The sequence below is a fragment of the Arachis ipaensis genome, chromosome B05 (assembly GCF_000816755.2).
Source record: "Arachis ipaensis cultivar K30076 chromosome B05, Araip1.1, whole genome shotgun sequence".
Lineage (NCBI taxonomy): Eukaryota > Viridiplantae > Streptophyta > Magnoliopsida > Fabales > Fabaceae > Arachis > Arachis ipaensis.
In genome coordinates this window covers 5,492,649-5,504,872 of record NC_029789.2, presented here as the reverse complement: position 1 = coordinate 5,504,872, position 12,224 = coordinate 5,492,649, and the positions used below count along the sequence as shown (strand labels likewise).

Below are 12,224 nucleotides of genomic sequence, written 5' to 3'. Positions count from 1 at the left end.
CGCAGTGCTCGCAGTGCTTGCTTTTATCGATAAAGCGTTGATCTTGGTAGCTTCCTGCCCTTGTTGGTGGTTTTATGATCTTGGCTTTGAGGATTTCTTTGATGATCTTCTCCCTTCTTGTGTTGAATTTGGTGTAGTTTGGGGTCAGCCTGGTACTTGTCTAGGAGACCTTGTCGAGCTAATCTTTCTAGCAGATCTTTAGCTATTACGCACTCGTCGGTTGTGTGCCCATATTTTTTATGGAAAGCGCAGTGCTTGCTTTTATCGATAAAGCGTTGATCTTGGTAGCTTCCTGCCCTTGTTGGTGGTTTTATGATCTTGGCTTTGAGGATTTCTTTGATGATCTTCTCCCTTCTTGTGTTGAATTTGGTGTAGTTGTCGAACTTTGGGGTCAGCCTGAAGGGTTTTTTGAGATCTTTGACACTCACCGATCTTGTGGTTCTGTCATCCTCTCTTCTTGGTTGCCTTTTTTCTATCTTTTTGGCTTCGCGGAGCTCTTCAATCTCCATTTGTCCAGCCGCCCTTTCTCGGAATTCCTCCAGCGTCTTCGGTTTGGTTACTGCGATTGTTTCTCTGAATTTTCCGGGCCTGAGTCCGGCTTTTAGGGCGTGCAAGTGGACGGCGGGATCCAGGTCGGGTATTTCTATTGTTGCTTCCGCAAATCTGGTCAGATAGTCTTTCAAGCTTTCATGGGGACCTTGGCGAATGGTCCCGAGGTAGTCCGATCCATGAACATATATCCGTGCTGCAGCGAAGTAGTCTATGAAGGATTTCGCCAGTTCCTCAAAAGAGGAGATTGGTCCTGCAGGTAACTTTGAGAACCAGAGTAAGGCCGCACTATTGAGATAAGTGGGAAAAGCTCTGCATAGAAGAGGTTCGTTGTTAGGGCCATTAAAGAACATCATAGATTGAAATTCCTTAATATGAGCCTGGGGGTCACCAATCCCCTTATATGGCTCGAGTGAGGAGGGTAGTGTGAAATGTTTTGGCATCTGATAGAGGGTAATCTCTTCGGAGAACGGATTGTCCAAGGTCAGTTTCTCCTTTGGTGGGTCTGCACTTAGCAGGTCTGTATTAATTTTTCCTTTGGAGCTGTTTTCTTCACGTTTGCTGGCGTTATTCTGGGCGGACAGTTCGGTCAGTCTTTTGACTTCCGCCTGAAGTTCGGCCATCTGTGCGATGAGTTCGGCCTGGGTGGGTTGGTGCATTCCGTTGTCGGCCATGCTCGAAGGTTGGGGGACCCTGCGTGAAAAGAAATACAAAGTGCGATGTAGAGAAATAGTGGGGTTAAAATAATGCTTCGGACCCCACGGTGGGCGCCAAATGTTCCGTTCAGTTCAGGCCGAGATATACGTCTTCGAGTGAGGCTATCCGCTTTGAGGGAGGGTTATATGTCACCTCAGGAATAAGTTCAAAGTTAACCTCGGTGCTTGCAGAAACACGGCGGCGGGAGCACCTGCAAAAAGCACTCCGACGCTCAAGTTAGAGAAGGTATTCAAATATGAGATAAATAAGTGAGAGTGAGAGTATTTTGTGTGACCTGACTTCTGGGTTGAGTTCGCTTATATAGACGGGTGGTGTGTAACGTTTTAGTTTGTTCCGAGATTCTCTCCTGTTTGTTGATAATGGAGGAGGCATTGGTGACGTCTATCTGAATCTGATTTGGCTTTCCGTGTTTTTGGGACGTATCCGAATTATATGGTCGGTTACAGTCTCATCCGAGCTTTATGGTACACGTCAAATGTATTTTTGTATAAATATATATGTAGTTTAATTTATTTTCATAGTGTATTTATATTCCAGCATATATTTTATACTGGTAGCTGACTTTAGTGGCTGATTTTGGTGTACACTTAGCATAACCCTTTATTTTTTTTCTCTACATTGCTCCCTCCATCTTAGTTTTTATTTTTTTGGTAAAACCTTAGTTTTTGTTTTTAATTCATTCTAAAAATCAAATTTATTCTTTGCCCAACTTATATTTTTAGACATTCAACCATTTTTCAAAGGGGATGCTCCCATAAAGACGCGTAAAATGTCTTTCTATAAAGACGTTTAAGTGTCACATTATTATTGAAATGAACCGGTTATTTTTAAATTTCTTAACAAATTTAAATAAAATCGATTTTTTTATTACAATAACAATAAATTCAATTTTTTTAGGAATTCAATTATATTTTTAAATTTTTAGAGATTTAAATGTCCGCAAAACAAAAAGTTAGGGATATATTTGTTTTTTTATAAAAAAATTTAAAGATATTCGATTTAGATGGTGTAATTCGATCGGATCGAATCGGGTCTAATAATTATAATGCAGACCATTGGATTTATTATTGTTATTATAATAATTCTAGTTTATTAAAAAATAAATTATTAACCGATTTGTGTGTATTCACAAATACAACACGAAAGAGAGTGCTCTGTTAGGGTTTCTTAGTGCTCTGTTAGGGTTTCTTAATGGAGTTTCTACTGCCGTCAAGGCTACATTATCAACGTCAATTAAATCTCAATACAAGTCTACGTAATCTGCATGGCTGAGACAACGAGGGATGAAGATCGGACCGAAGAAGACAACCGGAAAGGAGGTAGGAATGTGATTCTACTGGAAGAGGCAGACATATCAGAAGGTATTAATGCTTGCTCCAATAGTCTCTATGGCAGACTCTTTGCTTCCAAAACCTTCTCAATTGGAACCATGGGAAATGCTTTAAAGGCTATATGGGGAAATCCGGAAGGATTTAGCATGAGTGACAAAGGGGATAATTCCTTCCAATTCTTTTTTAATAAAGAAGTGGATGTCTTGCGTGTTGAACGTGGTTCTTCATGGCTATTCAAAGATTATGTGCTCCATGTTAAGAGATGGAAGGAAGATCAAAACTGTGATGAAGAGATTATTTCCAATTTTCCAGTTTGGGTTCAATTTTGGGGTTTGCCAGAATCGTTTAAAACCCTCAAAGTTGGACGTAAACTGGGAGAGAAACTGGGCACAGTGTTGGAGGTAGGTAAATTTCAGATGCGAGGCAGAGAAACTAGGATTGTGAAGACCAAAATCAATATTGATGCTGCCAGGCAAGTGAGAGATTAGTTAATAGTGGCAGGACCTAATAAAAAGGAGGTAGAAGTGGCACTACGCTATAAGAGACTTGGAAAGTTCTGTACCTATTGCGCAAAATTGGGGCACAAGGTGAAAAACTGCCATGATCAGCAGAAAGACACAGAGAGTGATATGGTAAAAGAGGATGACATTGACGAATGGGTTAAAGCCAGCCAAGTGGGAACGCGAATCTACTCCGAAGGAGAAAGAACATTCAACAACTCAACCCAAAATCAGAATAAGGCCACTCAACGTAAGAAAAAATCGGTCTTAAATTGCTTATTGGAAGAATTTGCAGGGATGTCAATGCAAGAAGGGAAACAAAGTTTGAAACCATAAGACACTGGTAACAGGGCAGCACTTGAGTCACCTCAATCAGCCAATTCTAGAACAGAATGCACGGAGGTTATCATAGCTGGTCAGTCCAATACCAAGGAGGATGAAGGGCAGCTTATGCAATTCGCTATTGGGTAGTGTCTCACCACAAAGATAGGTAAGAAGTGGAAAAGGTTAGCAAGACAAGGTGCTGCAGAGTCAGATACTAAAAGTGAACCCAAAAAAAGGTTTATGAGTGGTATAGCTAAAGGATTTACAAAGAAAGCAAGAACAGAGGATGAAAATGCAGTTGAACAGATAGTGGAGGGTGCCAGCCTACAAATGGCACCCAAGGCGCCATGAGAACTATAGTTTGGAATTGTCGGGGTTTGGGGAGACCCCTGACAATTCACACCTTAAAAGGGATCTGTAAATCCCACTCCCCCGAGATTGTGTTTATAAGTGAAACAAAGAACCAATCTCGACAGGTGGAAGCAAAACTTCGGGTATGCGGCTACGAAAACTGGCATATTGTTAACTCGGCAAGAGTGGCAGGAGAACTTGTGCTAGCTTGGAAGGACAGCATCAGTGTTCAAATTATTAGCAGTGAAGAATTCTTTGTGGCAGCCAAAATTAAGGAAGTCATAAGCAGTGAGGTATGGGCGTTCATTGGTGTCCATTTGAGTTGTTCGGAACAAATTCGATCCTTACAGTTTGAGGAGCTTACAACAATGAGCCAATACCTGGAAGGAAAAGTGGTAATAGCAGGCGATTTTAATGCTATAACAAGCCAAGCGGAAAAGGTGGGTGGAGGCCAAAAATCAGCAACCACCATTGCAACATTCACTAATTTTATTGACAGTAACGAATTAGTGGATATTGGAATGGTGGGGCGCCCTTTCACGTGGACAAATCGAAGACAAGGGGAGGATTTGGTGAAGGAGAGGCTTGACCGCTATTTAGTTGTGATGGAATGGAAGTTGAAGTTTCCGAATGCAGTGGTGCACAGGCTCACAGAGTCAGGCTCAGATCATGCTCCAATTTTGATGGAAACCAAACCTCAATCCTGGCATAGTAAAAGGCGGTTTAAATACCAGGAACGTTGGTGTGGAGAAGAGGATGTCAAGAGAATTGTCAGTGAAGTGTAGAGAATGGAAGTTGTAGGCTCGGCTATGTTCTCCTTAGCCCAAAAGTTGAAAGTTTGTAGACATAGACTAGTTCAATGGCAGAAAACTCACAAAGCAAACTCCCGGAAAGAAATTGAGGACCTTCAAGCTAAACTAGAGGAGTTGCGGATGGCTGGAATCAATGGGGGAGAGGAGGTTACCAGTTTGGAGGATAAATTGGAGCTGGCATATTTGAAAGAAGAGAACTATTGGCGAAAAAAATCTAGAGTCAAGGATGCGAAGGAACAGAATTTGGAGATTAGTGGGGAGGGACAATGAGATTGCATCAAAACCGGAGGATATTGCAAAGGTAGCTAAATATTACTTTTGCGATATTTTTACTTCTTCTTATTCGGCTGATCCGAATCCATACTTAGAGGATTTGGAGCCTAAGGTTACAGCTTCCATGAACCGTAGGCTCCAAAGGCCAGTAACTATGGACGAGGTCAAAAGAGCTACATTTAGTGTTCATGCTCAGAGTGCTCCTGGTGATGACGGGTTTACAGCTAAGTTTTTTCACTTTTTCTGGGATATAGTTGGAGGTGACGTTTTTAAGGCAGTGAGAAGTTTCTTTCACAGTGGCAGAATTCTAAAAAGTTTCAATCATACTCAAATTTGTTTGATTCCAAAGGTGCTAGATGCCAGTGATATGACTCAGGTACGACCGATCAGTTTGTCTTCAATTATGTATAAAATTATTTCTAAAGTTATGGTGCACCGATTACAAGGTATTATGAATAAAATTATAAGCCCAAATCAGAGTGCGTTTCTCAAAGGTAGACTCATTTCAGATAATATTATAATTGCCCACGAATGTATGCACTATTTGAAAAATAAGAGAAGTGGGGCAGAGCATGAGATGGCTATTAAACTAGACATGAGCAAGGCTTATGATAGGGTTGAATGGCATTTTTTATGGTATATTATGGATAAGCTGGGTTTTGATGCTAAATGGATTAACTGGACTAAGGAATTGGTAACGACTGTTTCTTATTCTGTCGTTGTGGAAGGTCAACCTTTTGGCTATTTTAGGCCAAATAGGGGCATCCGACAGGGTGACCCCCTATCTCCATATCTCTTTCTTTTTTGTGCAGAAGGGCTTTCCTTCTTGCTACACAAGGCAGAGCAAAACAGATTAATTCAAGGAGTTCAAGTTAATCGGAGATGCCAAACAGTTAATCACCTTTTGTTTGCTGATGATTCAATCCTTTTTTGCAAGAGCGCACCTAATACAAGCCAAAGTATTCTAGAATTGCTAGAGATCTATGAGGGTTTCAGTGGGCAAAAAGTCAATTTGAATAAGTCGGCTATCTTTTTCAGTCACAACACACCTCAGAACACAAGACTAGCACTTGCTCAGACACTAAATATTGAACATATCGGAGCACAAGACAAATACCTGGGACTGCATGCCCTCTATAGTTCAAAAATCAAAGAAAGCAACCTTTGGAGCTATCAAGGATAAAGTTTAGAAGAGTATTATGGGTTGGAAAAGAAGTCTATTGTCATCAGGTGGCAGGCACACGCTATTAAGAGCGGTGGGGGAGGCGATTCCTATTTATACACTATCTTGTTTCAAGCTCCCGGACACGCTGTTGACTGAGATTCATAGCATGCTCTCGCAATTTTGGTGGGGTCAAAAAGGCGCAGAACGAAGAATAGTTTGGATTAAATGGGACACAATGACGAGACCGAAGAAATATGGAAGGCTGGGGATCAAGGACCTAAGGGCGCAAAATTTGGCTTTATTGGGCAAGCAATGTTGGCGTCTAATGAAATACCCTAATTCTACTCTATCAAGAATGCTCAAAGCTAAATATTTCAGATATACAGATTTCCTACATGCAGAGATAGGAAGCGTACCGTCGTGGGACTGGAGAAGTGTTCTTGAAGGGCGCAAGGTGATTGAGAAAGACTTGTTATGGAAAATAGGCTCTGGCACTAATGTTCGCATCTTCCATGACCCCTGACTCCCACCACCAGTGCCTCTTAATGTCCCTCAAAATGCACTCACAATCCCGCCAAATCTGCAAGTGTATTACGTTAGTGCGTTACTAAATCCTAATAGAAGCTGGAATAAAAATCTGATTGAGTTGATTTTTTCAGTTGATATATGCAATAAAATTTTTTCAATCAAACCAACAGAGGAGGAGGATGAAGTTAATTGGTGCTGGACAAAATCTGGTATATATGAAGTTGGGTCAGGATACAAAATTGCTTATGGATTCTTTCATTCTCCTACTTCATTGAGGCCCCAGAACATACACAACAGAGTCTGGAATAGCATTTGGGAGTTGAAATTACCACATAAAATTAAGTTTTTCTATGGAAAAGTCTTCATGAAAAGCTTCCGGTGCTGCAACAAGTTCACAGCCGGTTTGCATCCACTCCTGCCACTTGTCCAAGATGCATGTTGAAGGCTGAATCAATTTCTCATACTTTGTTCCAATGCCCCCTGTCTTCAATAATATGGAGCCTAAGCTTAATAACCCCTGACCTATGGATGAGAGAAGAAGAGACATTTTTCAATTGGTAGCAACGAGGCTTATCCTGGGCAGCGGCTCAATTCGACGGTAGACAAAAGACCCTCCTCATAGTGGCGCTGTGTTGGAGCACTTGGAAAGCGAGGAATCGGTGTGTTTTTGAGAAGGTAATAAGCCCGGCACCAGAGATAGTGAAAGAAGCCAGCAATTTAGTGCATGAACTCGTGAGCCATACCTAATAGATGCTGCTAATTTTCTTCACTCTTACTTTACTCTCTTTTAAGCTCTTAGTCTTTCAGTCACAGTTGGTGATAAATGGGAATACCCAATTCTTTTGTACTTCCTTATGGAAACACTTTTATTTTATATTAATAAAATAACATTTATCTTTGAAAAAAAAAATTATTAACCGATTTAATAAAGATGTCCAATAATAAGATGACATATATAAACGTCTTTAAAAAAATATTTTAAGTGTGTTTATTAAAATGGTCTCCTTTTTCAAAACAAGTGTGTTTTAAAAAAAAAGACATTTTTGTGTGGGTTTCACTAAAAAATTTTTCTTTCCATCACAATTCACAAGCAAGAAAACAAGAAGAAAAGTGATATAATTTTGTATTTTCAATACTACCCTTAGTTATATTATTATTGACAAATATTAATATAAATTTAGTTTTAATATATTATTATAATAGAAATTTATATTTAAATATTATATGTATTAGATAAATAATTTAAATTAAATATATAAAATTATAATATTTTATAATATTTATAAATATAATAAAATATGAATAAATAAAAATATTTATACTTTATTTTATGATAAGGGTATTAATGTAATTTTATACTATTATAATTTTCTTTCTTCTCACTTTTCTTTCCATCCAAACAAAAGAAAATTTTCTCTTTATTTTCTTTCCATCTATTTTCTATTCATCCAAATAACATACAAATAACTCGACTTTTTCTTCTATTTTCTTTCCTCTTATTTTTTTTCATTTTCTTTGCAACATCCAAACAAAGTGTAAGAATCGCTTTTGAGCAGAGTCGATGCATTTATGGATAAGACGCATCACTTATCACATGTCAGTATATTATTGCCAGTAAATCACATTTAGTCAGCTAAAACTGTGTCACCAAATAATTTATCTTATATAAATAGTTATATGTTTAATATGTTAATATTATTCTTAGTACAAGTCACAACTAGTTTAAATGATACACAATAACATGCTGTTTCTCAGACTTTGATGTTGATACAAATTGAAGTAGGTTGGGAAAGAGGAAATTTTTTCCATAGTGCTTTCATAACTCTGTTTTAATTTCTTAATTGGAATTAATTTAAATTGTGGACAAACTTTTATCAAATCAAAATGCACTACCAACTACCAACGATTTCATTTCTCTCCATTTTTGTTTTATGGCCTATTGCTAAAATGAATATTAAAATTCCATGACCCCTGAGGGCTCAATTATTCAAAGATATTATTTACGATAATACAAAAGGAGTAATGAAAAATATTAACCCTAAGTATCTTTTACGATTTAATATTTTTATTGTTTACCTATACTTTTTCTTCTGAAATTGATTTCACACTTACTTTGCTAGCAAAGAAATACCAAACAAAAGGATAAAAACTACTAATTAACTTAGTGTCTCACTTAATTTAATTTTACTGTCTCCAAAAAATAAGCTTATCGTTATCAGCTTCTTATTATTAAATACTGTATTAGTTTTGCAATTTTAATTTAACCATAAATTATTACAAAATTTGCACTTTTTAAATTAAAAAAAAAAGGGTTACAAAATAAATTTTTTAACATCATTGTTACATTTTAATTATAAAAAAATGCTATTAAAATAGTTTGATTTTCACATCTCTTTACAAATTAATTTAAAGTTTATTGTTTGTGAAATACGATGGGAGACGGGAACATGAGAATTTTTTTTCTTATGAATCAATATTTTTTCAAAAAAAGTTGGTAATAAAATAATAAAATAAAAAATTAATTATTCTTAAATTAAGATAATAAAATATATATTTTATAAAAATTATAAAATTAATAATAATTAATTTTTTATTTTATTATTGTACTATCTTTTTTATCTTAAAATATTTAAATTTTTTATATATAAAAATTTTATTATTTTAAAAAAAATTACAACAAAAGTAAATTAGTGTTTTTTGTAATTAAATCCAATTTTACTTATAATTAATATAAAAAAATTTTCGTACTAACACGTTTTTGTGTAAGTTTTTCAATTCAGGTCTTAAAGAACTATTTTGGTTTCTTTAAATTTTACGACTAAAAGAATTTATGAATCTAATCCTAAAATAAATAAAAGCCCATTCTTTATTTTTGAGAAATACTATTTGTACATTAAAATCAGCCATTAAAATCAGTCATCAATGTATTTTTATATAAATATATGTAGTTTAATTTATTTTCATAGTGTATTTATATTCCAGCATATATTTTATACTGGTGGTTGATTTTAGTGGCTGATTTTGGTATACACGTAGGATAACCCTTTATTTTTTTCCTTCTACATTGCTCCCTCCACCTTAGTTTTTATTTTTTTGGTAAAACCTTAGTTTCTGTTTTTAATTCATTCTAAAAATCAAATTTATTCTTTGCCCAACTTATTTTTTTGGACATTCAACCATTTTTTAAAGGGGATGTTCTCATAAAGACGCGTAAAATGTCTTTTTGTAAAGACGTTTTAAGTGTCACATTATTTTTTTTTTTACCAAAGATATGAGACTCGAACCCGCAATCTCTTATTTGAGTATGGAGAGACTATGCCATTTGAGCTATTACTCATTAGCTAAGTGTCACATTATTATTAGAATGAACAGGTTATTTTTAAATTTCTTAACAAATTTAAATAAAATCGATTTTTTATTACAATAGCAATAAATTCAATTTTTTTAGAAATTCAATTATATTTTTAGATTTTTAGGGATTTAAATGTCCGCAAAACAAAAAATTAGGGATATACTTGTTTTTTTATCAAAAAATTTAAAGATATTCGATTTAGATGGTATAATTCGATCGGATCAAATCTGGTCTAATAATTATAATGCAGACCATTGAATTTATTATTGTTACTGTAATAATTCTAGTTTATTAAAAAATAAATTATTAATCGATTTAATAAAAATGTCCAATAATAAGATGACATATATAAACGTCTTTAAAAAAAAGGCATTTTAAGTGTGTTTATTAAAATGGTCTCCTTTTTCAAAACAAGTGTGTTTTTTAAAAAAAGACATTTTTGTGTGGATCTCACTAAAAAAATTTTCTTTCCATCATAATTCACAAGCAAAAAAACAAGAAGAAAAGTGATATAATTTTGTATTTCCAATACTACCCTTAATTATATTATTATTGACAAATATTAATATAAATTTAGTTTTAATATATTATTATAATAGAAATTTATATTTAAATATTATATGTATTAGATAAATAATTTAAATTAAATATATAAAATATGAATAAATAAAAATATTTATACTTTATTTTATGATAAGAGTATTAATGTAATTTTATACTATTATGATTTTCTTTCTTTACATTTTTTTTCCATCCAAACAAAGAAAATTTTTTTCTCTATTTTCTTTTCATCTATTTTCTATTCATTCAAACAATATACAAATAACTTAACTTTTTCTTCTATTTTTTTTTTTTCTTATTTTCTTTCCTCCCATTTTCTTTGTAACATTCAAACAAAGTGTAAGAGTGCCTTTTGAGCAGCATCGATGCATTCATGGATAAGACTCATCACTTATTACATGTCAGTATATTATTACCAGTCAAACATCAACCACACTTAGTCAGCTAAAATTGTGTCACCAGAGAATTTATCTTATATAAATAGTTATATGTTTAATATGTTAATATTATTCTTAGTACAAGTCACAACTAGTTTAAATTATACACAATAAGATGCTGTTTCTCAGACTTTGATGTTGATACAAATTGAAGTAGGTTGGGAAAGAGGAAATTTTTTCCATAGTGCTTTCATAACTCTGTTTTAATTTCTTAATTGGAATTAATTTAAATTGTGGACAAACTTTTATCAAATCAAAATGCACTACCAACTACCAACCATTTCATTTCTCTCCATTTTTGTTTTATTGGCCTATTTGCTAAAACGAATAGTAAAATTCCATGACCCTGAGTGCTCAATTATTCAAAGATATTATTTACGATAATACAGAAGGAGTAATGAAAAATATTAACCCTAAGTATCTTTTGCGATTTATGTGGCTTTTACAATTTTTGCAAGGCAGTTGTCACTTGGCCTTGGCACCGGTAAGTAAATCACCGGACAATCAGGATTAATTCTCTCCATTCTGCATAATCAAAATCATTTTTAGAAAAAAATGATAATATAATATAAGTACTAAGTACTACTTGCCTTCAATATCAGTAAATTAATAATAATAATAATAATACTAAGACATTTACTAACTTGTAATTTAGAAGAAAATGATGGAGGAAAATGGTGATCTCAAGCTGTTAAGTTAAAAATTATTAAATAATAATTTAATTAAATTTATCAAATTATTTAACGATTTTCAAATATTAACTTCACATAAAAACAGCTGCATGCAATTTTCTACCGTGTAATTAATTAGTTGAAGAGATTTATAGAGAAAGACCTTGAGTGCTCTATGGAATGCAAAGCCAGGAAGATTGATGGCCATGGACTTCATTCCTAAATTCAAGATTGTGTACAAATTGTCTACCATGCCAAGGTCAACGTGATCATGATCATAAAAGCCAAAAAAGATGGTTGTGAAAACCTTGAATGCGAACTTCCTCATCTCAACCAAAAACTCAAAAGGTCTGTCCATGCTGCTCATCTCATGGAGAGTCTTGATGGAAATATCCTCTATGAGACCAACATACGTGGACAAGGCGTCATGACCAGTCATCGAAGCAGTGGTTAGACGGCGTAGGCGCTTGTGCTCGGCGTTTGATATGCCGTGGAATGATCTCTTGCCTACAAGCGCCATGGTTGAAGCCGGGTATCCAAGCTTGAGCCTCTCAACGTCAGTTAGCACCTTTCTGCATGTCTCTGGACTGCACACTATTATGCTCGGCCATCCAAACAGGTGCGTCTTATACATCCCTGTCCTCCCATATCTT

At 34.9% G+C, this 12,224-nt stretch overlaps 3 protein-coding genes and 1 long non-coding RNA gene across 4 annotated transcripts in view; 1 reads left to right on the top strand and 3 right to left on the bottom strand.

Moving 5' to 3' along the window:
- On the bottom strand, positions 24–1,172 carry LOC107640023. The gene has a single exon (XM_016343571.1). The coding sequence runs from the start codon at positions 1,170–1,172 to the stop codon at positions 24–26; it is 1,149 nt and encodes a 382-aa protein (XP_016199057.1).
- On the top strand, positions 3,769–4,557 carry LOC107640022. Its single transcript, XM_016343570.1, has one exon. It carries the CDS (start codon positions 3,769–3,771, stop codon positions 4,555–4,557), a length of 789 nt encoding a protein of 262 aa, XP_016199056.1.
- LOC107642642 lies at positions 11,086–11,590 on the bottom strand. The gene is made up of 2 exons (XR_001620679.1): positions 11,545–11,590; positions 11,086–11,425 (listed from the first exon to the last, which is right to left on the bottom strand). It is a non-coding gene; the product is annotated as an uncharacterized LOC107642642 (long non-coding RNA).
- Positions 11,624–12,224, bottom strand: part of LOC107640021 (ent-kaurenoic acid oxidase 1) — a 1,691-nt gene continuing 1,090 nt past the window's right edge. The window contains exon 2 of the mRNA XM_016343569.2: positions 11,624–12,221. Coding sequence (XP_016199055.1) covers positions 11,651–12,221 — 571 coding nt within the window. The 3' untranslated portion in view covers positions 11,624–11,650. The remainder of the gene's footprint in view (positions 12,222–12,224) is intronic.